The sequence below is a fragment of the Apostichopus japonicus genome, chromosome 19 (assembly GCF_037975245.1).
Source record: "Apostichopus japonicus isolate 1M-3 chromosome 19, ASM3797524v1, whole genome shotgun sequence".
Taxonomy (NCBI): Eukaryota; Metazoa; Echinodermata; class Holothuroidea; order Aspidochirotida; family Stichopodidae; genus Apostichopus; species Apostichopus japonicus.
In genome coordinates this window covers 10,234,239-10,245,976 of record NC_092579.1, presented here as the reverse complement: position 1 = coordinate 10,245,976, position 11,738 = coordinate 10,234,239, and the positions used below count along the sequence as shown (strand labels likewise).

Genomic DNA, 11,738 nt, shown 5'->3' with positions numbered 1-11,738 from the left:
GAAATGATTTAAGGATACCTCAGAATGCACCATATCGCATTTTTTTCTGGGCGTATGCTTCAACGACCCGCAGGACCACACCCCCTCCTTGGCAAAAGTTATAGATCCTCCCCTACGACGGAACATTGTGTAGGTCAGCAATGCAAAAGCAAATCAACAATTTAATATATTGCGTCAACATTTTTATAACATAATACGTGGACATTTCTCTAACATGTTGTTGAATATCTTACACAGATAACGAAATATAGGCAGCGTGTCGGTTCCACTACCAGCATCATGGCATATTTGAAACAAGTTTGTTGAGATTACTAGAAATGACAAACTGAATAACATCCACCACTTAAAGGTTTGCTGTATTGGCCCCAAATATGCTATTTAGATATTCAAATATGGTCACCTTTGGTCAAAATTCTGAACTGTTTTTATTACAATCTTCGAGGAAATGTTCCTCACTGGGACATTCAGTCATCTTGTGTGTTCCTTTAAAATGTCTGAGGTCAATTTGGAGAAAGTACTTTTTGAAAACTTCTAGCACGTATATATGCTATAATTTGGGGCCTATACTAACTACCTTTAAAGATCCATATAGACAAGTTGTAGGCTACAACTCACGGTCCACAAAAGGACATACTATATTACTAAGTAGTAATTAGTGTTGTTAGTGGTGACTCTAACAACTTCCGTCGGTTTTGTTTACATGCAAAGCATACTACATAATTATATAGGAATATCTACAGTCAAAATTCTGATGTTGTTTTGAAAGGGCTAACTAAACTTTAAATGTTTCGATTTGGTCTGGTGTACCACTATATGTTTAAGGCAAATGAATATATATATAATTGAAATCGTAATGAGTTGGAAAATCAAGAACGGTGAAAAAACTTCCAGCCTCCACCGTGGTTCGAACCCGGGCCTCCCGCTTTACATGCGGACACCCTGACCACTAGGCTATGGACGCTGAATGTATGTCCAGAGGTTCGAAACCGGTAAGGAAGGTCGTAATTCCACTGTAGGCGTTTGTCACCTGTATCGAACAATACTAGTTCTGTTTTGGTGACATATTTGCCTCACCTTAGAGATTAAACATGATGCTAACCACTCGAAATCATTTGTGATTCCTAAAGCCGGATCTCGAATGAGATACTTTGAACAGACTTTATGTTAATGAAATGGAGGTAAACGACCCAAGGCAAATGAATATATATATATATAATTGAATCGTAATGAGTTTGAGAATCAAGAACAGTGAAAAAACTTCCAGCCCCCACCATGAATGTATGGCAAGTGGTATGACAGACATATATTAAATTATATTCCCTAATGGGACAAGAATATCGGTGCTTTCCTTTCGCTGTTGTCAATTTAATGCCTTGTGTGGTGTCATGAAAACTTGATCTTTGTTTTTTTTTAAGAGTATACCGTAATGAATGACGAGAGAAGCATTACATTTGAATGGAAACAAATACGAAGTTCATTAAACTTTATTTATGAGACATAAATTTCTGTAAAATCAGTATTATTATAAAATAATTTTCCTTATTTTTAACAGTGATGTGTATCCAATTCTGAAAAGAATTAACTTGATTCGTCAGTCCGGTAGGAAAATTCTACAGATCACCGTATCGTCGTATCGCATTAAATGGATCTCGTACTGTCGTTCTGTCCCGATCCGAGGACCTTATAGAGCACCATACGAAACTAACTTAAAATGTGAGGGCGTTTTCATTTCTGATACCGGTGTACTACAAATACTACGCAATGCAGTGAACAATGCATAAAGGCGATAACTTTTAAGTAAAATCAGTTTACTTTAAGCACAAACGTGTTAGGCATAATAAGTTCAAGCGTCCTGTGCCGAGAAAAGTTGAATGCGAATTTCAGTTACAATGGCCGAACCACGGGAATGTCCATTGCAGTTTCCCAAGCTCCCGTGTACAGATCAGTCTCGTCCTCAGTACACTGCGGGTACGTACTGTAACTTAGACAATAACACAGCCTATCCTGTTGTGGTCGCCTACTGTATATTCACTATAGGCCTAGGCCTAGGCCTATTAAGTTTTACTAGAACTAGCCGTCCAGGACAAAGGCTAATAATACTGGGAAAAATTACCATTTTAGTATTCGATGCAGTAATATCAAGGTGAAACTTTGAAGGCCTTACTCAGATCATAGCCCAACTTTGCAACATAATAAGCAAGCTACTTAGTGTAAAATCATCTCCATGGCAGCATGACGGTCATAAGCTGAAACACTGAAAGCTATAGTTTGTGATACTTTGCCATGTCCATTTTTGTCCATGAGAATGAAATATAAACCCATGACATCACTATACACACATTTCGGTGGGAAGCTTATGGAAAGTTTGCCAAACTTGTCGTTTTGGTTATTTCTTTCAACATTCTTTCAACATTTGCAATGGTCAGGAATCCTTGCCTAGTCAAGAGGTTAATGTCTCTCAAGTTGCAGTCTGTTTGCAATAGATCAAATGATGTAACAATTTTCCTTTGAGGATTTTGAATGAATGATATGGTTTATCTAAGTCAGTTTTGTTCTCATCAACTGTCAATGGTTATCAGTATTGCCCCAACATAGTCTGATAATGGTCACCCATGCTCAAGTTCTTACTGCAACAGTAATAGTTCTTAACCACGATGTAATAAGATAATTGTCTATATTCACACTTCAAAATGTCTGGGAATAATTTGAAGGATCAGACCTTAAGGAAACTACTTTTGAAACATCTAGTAAGTTTTAGAAGTCATGCTTAAATTTGGTGCTAATACCAATGAACATTATATATATGATTGAGAAATCTTAAGAATTACATGGAGATTTGCCGTGAAATTCCTGTGTTAGCTTGTTTAAGTTAAAAAGTAATGAACTTAAATTGGAGAGTCTTAATACAGACTACAGAGCTTATTTCATTTTCTTTTCTCTTCTCCACAGTTGTTTCAGGGTCGATTGATGAAGAGCTTAGTTCAGAACAGTTGGACGTACTTCAGATGGAGTTAGAGGACATCCTCTCATCAGTTTCTAAGAGGATAGTAATGTTAGATACTGAGACACATGCCCTCACTGATTGGGCAGACAAAAAGGAAAAGAAAACACCAGGAAAACAGGTAAAATTACTGGTCATACTAACCAGTAACTAATTTCTGCTTAGATTTACAATACCGTTGCTTTTGCTATGAAGTATCCTGTGGCACTGTAGCTTCTAGTGCTTGTGTGTCTTTCACAAAGTTTTCTACAACCCTCTCTGTCTTCTACAATGACTCTAATGTGTTAAATAACTTTCAACACTCTGCCCTCCACATTACTACTGTATTTGGCCTCTCTCCTATACAGTACTATCTGGCCTCTCTCCTCCAAGTATTATCTAGCCTCTCTCCTCCACAGTACTATCTGGCCTCTCTCTGTACAGTACTATCTAGCTAGCCTCTTTCCTCCAGAATACTATCTAGCCTCTCTCCTCAAGAGTACTATCTAGCCTCTCCTACACAGTACTACATAACCTCTCTCCTCCACAGTACTATCTAGCCTCTCTCCTCCAGAATACTATCTAGCCTCTCTCCTCCACAGTATTATCTGGCCTCTCTCCTATACAGTACAATCTAGCCTCTCTCCTCCACAGTATTATCTAGCCTCTCTCCTTCATAGTACCATTTAACCTCTCTCCTCTACAGTAATATCTAGCCTCTCTCGTCCAGAATACTATCTAGCCTCTCTCCTTCATAGTACCATTTAGCCTAGCTCTCCTCCACAGTACTAACCTCTCTCCTACACAGTACTATCTAGCCTCTCTCCTCCAGAATACTATCTAGCCTCTCTCCTTACCTTTGCATAAATTACCATTCACCTAACATGGTGCATTGGAATGCTGATTTGGAGTAACACAAGTAACACATAGAATAACACACAATAAGTGATAGATGGGTCAGTAGCTGAGTGTTAAGATATATATGGACACTTATACAGGGATTATCATTTAAAGTTAGCTTTTCATTTACTTAGATATTCAAAGTGAGGAACAGTCCAGCCCTTGAAATATGACACCTTCAAGGAAAGATGATAAGAGTCTGGGCTCAACCCAACTTTGAACCTTTTGGATAACTCTGCTATATAAAAATTTAAGTTATTGAAACTTGCACATACCATGTTTCGAAAACCGCTGCAGTGGTTGCAGTGATAAAATACTTTGAGCAGAATTTCCATAATCTCATAATGGACCTTAATAGGCCAATATTTTTCACAATTTGGTAAAATCAATCCCTCCCCTCCCCCTCTCACCAGCTTCTGCCATGTGAACCATTTACATTGTATCATTTTGAATGTTTTGTAGGGTAAAGAAGAATCACCTCAAGTGGCAGATAAGAGAGGGAGGCCAGACGAGAAGCTAGATAAACCATCTAAGAAGATGAAGGAAACTACAGGAAAAGTTGGAGCAGTCCAGACCCACGTTGGCCCTGGAAGACCTAAGGCTAAGAGTGTCAATGTAAGTTATTCTCATGATCGTTCCATGGCACATCAAGGATAATATTATCACTTCAAATGTGTTTCTCCTGCATAGCAGGTCTGGTTCAAACGTGCAGTAATTCATTTATCAGTTGCAGAGAATACACATCAAATGCAGTTAAAGCAGAAATGCTAGATATGGAATGATGTATACAAGTCATGCATATTCAGAGAAGGTAAATATGCTGTCAGCCACTTGATATTCATACTACTCGTACTGACAATACGAGTGCTCTGAAGCGGGAGATGACACCACAGCATAGCAAACAATTGTCCCAACTGGGGTTATGCTGTATATACAAGTGTAGCCAGTGGAAAATGTAGCATTTATAGTCACAACTGTTGTTCAGGACACCACTCAATTGTGTGAACTGTATGGATATATATTGATAGTGTCTGGGTAGTTTCTTATGCCACCTTCCAATAACAGATGACATAACAATAAGGACAACGTATAACACTCTCATGAAAGTAGCATAAAATACAAACAATGTGATATTTATACCGGTGGAGGAATAATTGGGTCTACACAAAGAGTAAAAAACATGAATTAATACATGTACAAGGTGGTCTTCAATTAAAGTGTCTACCAAAATGTTCAGTTTTGAGAGAAAACGGGAGAAATAGTAATCGTTTTTGTTGTTGAAATTTTGAAATGATCGTTTATATGGAGAGTTTGTATGAAACGAGGTAGAGTGATTAAAGGGGTTGACATTTGAGAAGATGAGGGTCAGATCGTCAGAGGTTTGAGCTTGGATTACCACCCAGTATGATGAGTGAGCTTCAAGTTGTTTCATTTCCTTACATTAACACTCCTGATACTCAGATAACTTCAATTTTCCATTGACAACATAAAAAAAAAATTATGAAATAAATTAGTAAATAAATCAAATTAGACAATTAGTCAACATAAAAAAAAATATTAAAAAAAATATATATTTAATGAAGGAAAGCGACATGAAGGTAACTGGCTTGAGCCTCTTTCATGATTTAATTAAGGATTTTCTGACCTTTCAACATTGTATAATTCTTACAGCAGAAGATGCAGGAATACGAATTCACAGATGATCCCCTGAACGAGCCGATCCCTCCCAGGATCATACGGAACGACGCTCCAGATCGGTTCTGGGCATCGGTTGAACCCTACTGTGCTGACATCACCCAGGATGATATCAAGGCCCTGGATGATCTGATTAGGACCTCGGATGATGACAGTGACCTCTATAAGATTCCTCCTCTCGGCAAACATTACTCCCTCCGGTGGGCTACGGAGGATCTCTTAGACGAACAGAAGGAAGGTAAAGGTCAACAAAATATTGCATAAATATGAGGTGTGCAACAAGTAACTTTATCTACTATGGGAGGCTGTTTGGTATCGATCCATAGAACGTTAGAACACCCGACCTTCTGTTCTTAGCAGGATTTTTCTTCAAAAACAGACTGAAGGGTTAAAGTAGATGTGTCATCAGTTATGTCAGCGTGCCATCAATTTGGTGCCATCAATTTGGTGTCATCATTGCCATAGTGTGCAGTCTGTTTCACCACCTGTCACTTGTTAGTCTTGCTAGGATCGCAATATCACGTCCTCCTGTTAAAGTATTCAAGAAATCTAATTACAAATTTAGCAGACAAGAGTTATGTAAAAGGTTTCTCTCATTTGACCTTTCTCCTGCCATTTAAGGCAGCAGTTATTCTGAAAACCCATGTGGGAAAATGACCGTCATAGAAACAAATCAGTAAGGATTAGAAAAGGTGTCTGCGATTATTGCTTCATAAACAAATATTTCATGAAGTGTTTTATTAACAGTATTAATTTTGCTGAACATTCGTTACAAATATTATGTAAGAATCAGCCGTAGCAAAAAGTATGTAAATGTATTGGACATTTATGAGGTAGTTGCAAAGAGTCATATGTAGTTTTTCATTGTCAGCCCAAATATGGTTGAACATACCTGTAAGGTAGTAAGGCCTGCTTCCAACAGAAGTAAACATGAGAAAACCAAAAAGTTTGTGTTCAGTCATTTCTTTATTATTATATATATATATTTATTTATTTTTGTATTTCCAGGGAGTAAAATTGAAAAGAAGAAAAGTTCCAATTCTCCAAATGACAAAGAGGTCAAAGGTCTCCTGAAGAAAGTTGATAAGTAAGGATTTTGTCTGGATGTTTTGAGATTTTTCTGCAAGTATTCACCTGATCACCTCTTTGGGTATTTGCAGCTAGTTGCATTGTCCGGCCTTGAAGTCTTGAAATAAGGGGCACAGTTTAACTGTATGTGCCATTGGCAGGCTAGCATTAGGGGGCACACTGACAGGACATGCGATTCCGGTAAAGGTACAAATGAAATATTCCAAGGGCATCAATGACGCAGCTTTACTGTGTATTTCTAACAATGGGTCAATAACAGATATCTATTAACAGGATCCTAGACTAGAGCATTTTATACTTTTACATTGAATTTGTCCATACTTTGTCAGGATTGACTGAGTGAATCATTGGAAGGGCACATTAAAGGCACAAGCAAATAGGCTTTGCAGCAGTTTGTGCCGACAGTAGAGGCAGTCTTTTGAGGGGCACAGTGGCCTTTCTCTGAAAAAGTGAAGTGCATCGATGAGAAAAAAGTCATCCATGCAATTTGTTTTGAAGATCTCTGATTTTGAAATCAAACATTCTTTGGCCAAGGAAAAATATCATAAATAATATAAAAATATTTAAAAAAATTAAATTAAATAGTGTGGTGAGTTAATGAGACTTAAGATAATTAAATTCTAGAGAAAGTGTGTTCTTTTTCCAGATCAAACATCAGTACTCACTCTAGGTGTACGACTCGTTGTAGAGAATATAAGCCTCGATCTACTTTTGAGAGAATAATGCCAGAGCTCGTACCGCTGGGAAGCATGTCCTCTCTCGTTATCATTATAGGGCTGAATGTGAGGCTACAAGTTCTCGCTGTGTAAAATGTTAACATCGCTTTTAACGAGGACCACGGTATTAACTAAGCAGAGACCATGAAAAATTCTGAAACAGTCACAAAATATTTGCACATTTCTATATGCAATGTAGTTTAAATATCTAAATGGATTTTTATTGAAACTTGCCAACCTTTTTCACTGATTCATACTTTGTAGGTTAATCTTGTTAGGGTAAATTTAAATTAAATTTAAAAGTAAATTTAACCAAGATAATTCTTTACAAGGATGAATAGAAGAAACAATCTTTGATAAAGCTAGGCTCGGTAATAGTAGAACTGCTATGTTTATTTATAATCCATGTCACATTTGGAGCAGGAAATGATGGTAAATTCCACTTCTCTTCTATCGTCTTGCTGTTTCTAGCACATCTGCTGATGACATGTGTCCGTTTGGACAGCTGACACAGAGACTGATTTCGGCTTTGGTGGAGGAGAACATCATGACACCCATCGAAGATATCATCATGGACTCGGCACCTAAGGTAGGAGAAGGAGGAGGAGAGAACTTCATCTATTAATAATTCATCAAAATGCTACTTATTTTTGATTCATTGTCAAAATGCCAAAGGCATCTATATCTATAACTCAAAACGGACATCTTGATTATAAGGTAATACATGTATGTTAAGTGCAGGATCCCAATTGATATTAGTGGAGGTCAACAGAGGTCCAAGTCTCAAAACTCTGTGAAGCATGGATAAACCGCAGCAGTAAATCTGGGATGAATGTAATGCTTGGAATGTCTGCAGAAGAACAAGAACCTTGCTGATCACTTGAAGTCAGTTATTGTCTACACTTAAGAAATAAATCTTGTGTGCAGTGTTACTGTTGAATGTTCTCACAAACAATGTAGCAAGGAGTGTCTTTAGCCCATTGGCTTGCTGGTTGTACATAGCCTGTTGTCTTCAGTATTATAAGATTATGATAAGATTAATAGAGTATGATAAGATTAATTTCAAACATTAGAGTAGTTATAATTATGCAAATCTATGATGTAAACCTCAGAAATAAATGTAAAACACCCAATTAATCTCCCGCGTGCATAATATACAAAGTGTAATGCTGTGACCATTATGGCAGATTCTAGCAATATTGTCATCTTCACTTCTTTTCACCAAACAGGACGACAATGGAGAAGGATCCCTCGGGAACGGAGATAAATCGTTTTACGTCGGACGGACGAAAATACTGGAAGCCAAGATCAGAGAAGAGCTAATTCAACAGGGTAATCTTGATCAGGATTATAAAACTCTTGTCTGATATTTGTATGTCAACATATAACAACTTGCTATGTTAAAAAATTTCTCCTGTCTGAGATTTTGTTTAAAATTACCATTGTGTTAATACATAAGTGTGTAATCTATGGTTTACATTTTGAGACAGCTTTTACCTTGCCTGAGAGCAGGGGTGTAGCTAGATGTCTTTTATTAGGGGGAGGAGACACAAACCTTTTCTAGGGGGGGGGGGGGAGGGTCAGGCAGAACATATTTAAAATTAAAAAGAAACATTTTCTGACAATTGTTTGGGGAGCAGACAAATGTTTCAAGGGCACCCACATTCCCCCCCCCCCACATGGGTTGTGGGAAGGTGTTAATTAGCAGTCTTGGAGTAGGAATGGGAGAATTTCATACATTCCTCATTAAGTTTTAGGAATATTCATCTCAACATGAGACTTCCTCAACAATCATCACTTTGATTGGGTTCCATATGAAAAACAGGGACAATAAGGGTTTCAAGCAATCAAACAGGTTTGATATTATTCTGGCCATTTATAGATCAGCCATAGAGATTTTCTCAGAGTCTGAGAAGTAAATTTTAAAATGCTAACAAAATGCTCGAATCAAACAAGAAGAAAAATTATTGGCTCCCAACTCTCTCCTTCAACAGGTCTGCTCGATGCAGACGAACCTTTCTTAGAAGACTTAGAAGAGGACGAGGTTTTACTGGAACTGGAAAAGAGGCAGGCCGAATTGAAAGCCCTTTCCGCTCACAACAGAGCACAGAAGGAAAAACTGATCGCCTTGACAACAGAACAGATGAAAAAACAGGAAATACAGAAGAAGATTCGAGCAGCAGATAATGAGGTACGTGGATGCTTTGAGGTTTCGATTTGGGAGATGACAAAAGAGAAAGTTTTGGTCTGTTATCTCGGAGGGGAATCTTGTTTAAATTAGTATTACATTTGGATAGGTCGAAATAGTGTTCCATTTAGTGGGTAACGAAACTCAAGGTAATAGCTAACCACATGTTGACTGAGGAAGGCTGTTAACTATACATAACATTTTGGATATGATTGTAATTCTGATGACACTTAACACAAAAGAAGAATTGAAAACCTGCTTTGTTTATACAGAATACTCTATTATTATCGTTGTTGTCGACAGTTATTAACTTTATTGCAGTTGTGGGTCGATTTTTATTCCACAGACTTAAATATATTGAAATTATGATACTGAATTTCTGATATGATTTGAGTCTACCATAATTTAAGAACTCCAAAAAAATGTCCCTTCTTTCGTCACGTTTTTGGAAGATCGAGTTTGTAAAACAAAATTGCTGTTTTACATTATATCAAAGTGGAGTGACTCTACAAGTCTAGCATATAATTAATAAATGATCTTCACTTCTATGTCCAGATTCCAAGGAGTGTTGGAACCCATGAATCTGTTCTTTATTTGTTTGATTGGTTATATGTCTATTTAGTGTATGCTTCAAAGTTTAATTCTTGAAGCTGCATAGTAATCAGTCTCTGAAAGTTTCCCTTAGTTATAGAATGCAAGGCCTTAAAATGTAGGGGTTCCCTAATTGGGGTGCATGAACCCCCAGGGGGTGTGTGAGTCCATCCCAGGGGGTCGTGAGACCTTTCTGAAAGTCAAAACTAGAGAACTTTTTGTTGAACTAAAACCTGATATATCATATAATTTAGTAATGTACAAAAGTCGTACCTATCGACAATCTCTTTACGCGTTCCATACGCATACGTTGCCATAGCTATACCGTACCGTGCATGTGATAAATGAATTATGAAACAGACACAGGCCGCAGGACTTTGGTTAAGTTGGTGTACGCATGACAGGACGTTGTGAAGATAAAAGAGCTGAACTTGAACTTGATCTTTTACGAAGCACTGTTATGCGTATTATAGTATAATAATGACTCAGATTGTGTCTCCAAAAGTTTGGGGTTCGTGGACAACTCTGACATCCACAGGGGGTTCGTGGGGGGATGAAGTTAGGGAAACCCTGCCTTAATGGATCTTTTTTTATTCTTTTATTGAACAGACGATGGAAGCATTCAGACGCATCATGGCTGCCAAACAGAAGAAACGATCTCCGACCAAGAAAGAAAGAGAACAAGCTCAGAAGGCTTTGAAGGACAGAGAAGTTCTCTTACAACAACTCGACGAATTATAATATTCATTCGGGAAAAGACAACGTTTAAATTTTTGAGAACACTGACATTAGACACAGTGAAAGAGATAGAAAGCGAAAGAATGAGAGGAGAGACATTTTCCTGTGATATGGAATACTAAAATACGATAAACACGATAAAATATGATAAAATACTATAAACTGATTAATACTGTATTTCAAATGATTTAAGAGAAACAGGAAGAGTAAAATTGGAATAGTTACAAGTTGCTGATTAAAGTAGTGTCAACATAGTGGGGAATCAATTTTCAAAAGTTAACGTCCTCTCGGTGAATATATTTCACGGGTCGGACGTCTTGGTTTGGACGGTCGCGATTTTAATTTGAGTAACCCTCGGTAGATTTGGGTAAAATTGGTGAAACAAATGCAAAAATGTCGAGAAATTTCAAAATCCAAACAATTGGTGACCCAGATGCCAATGTAACCCTCAGTCAGACGTTAACATTACATCTGTGCATCCATAGAGGCATACATGACATTACAACTGTTTCCAACTGCTTTGACATAAGTAGAAATGGATGTTCGTGTTGGGATCTTGGTTGTGTGGAAAATAGTTGACAAGTAAAAAATAATTGCAGAGAAACAAAAGGCACAACGTTAGGATATGTGTTGATCTAATGACTTTCTTTACTTTTCTGTAGAAAAATATATTACAGTTGTTAAAGTAAGATATTTTGCTTTTTATCTGTTTGTGTAACAGGTCAAAGTCAATTGCTCCCCCCCCCCACCCCCTCCCCCCCCCGCTGTCCACTTCTATTGAACCAATTAGAATTTAAGAATATTCATACAGAGTAAGTTCATGACCCAATTTGCTTTATAA

At 37.5% G+C, this 11,738-nt stretch overlaps 1 protein-coding gene and 1 non-coding gene across 3 annotated transcripts; one reads left to right on the top strand and one right to left on the bottom strand.

Moving 5' to 3' along the window:
- Positions 1-889: 889 nt before the first annotated feature.
- On the bottom strand, positions 890-961 carry Trnay-gua (transfer RNA tyrosine (anticodon GUA)). The gene has a single exon. It is a non-coding gene; the product is annotated as a tRNA-Tyr (tRNA).
- Positions 962-1,720: 759 nt separating this feature from the next.
- On the top strand, positions 1,721-11,553 carry LOC139960687 (transcriptional adapter 3-like). Of its 2 annotated transcripts, none has more exons than XM_071959238.1 (9): positions 1,721-1,968; positions 2,950-3,122; positions 4,343-4,495; positions 5,555-5,813; positions 6,584-6,662; positions 7,852-7,969; positions 8,610-8,712; positions 9,375-9,571; positions 10,769-11,553. In XM_071959238.1, exons 1-9 carry the CDS (start codon positions 1,872-1,874, stop codon positions 10,898-10,900), a joined length of 1,311 nt encoding a protein of 436 aa, XP_071815339.1. In that variant the 5' UTR covers positions 1,721-1,871; the 3' UTR covers positions 10,901-11,553. The 2 variants fall into 2 exon arrangements, with proteins under 2 accessions (XP_071815339.1, XP_071815338.1); XM_071959237.1 differs by having other exon boundaries at positions 5,552-5,813; positions 10,769-11,551.
- Positions 11,554-11,738: the final 185 nt, after the last annotated feature.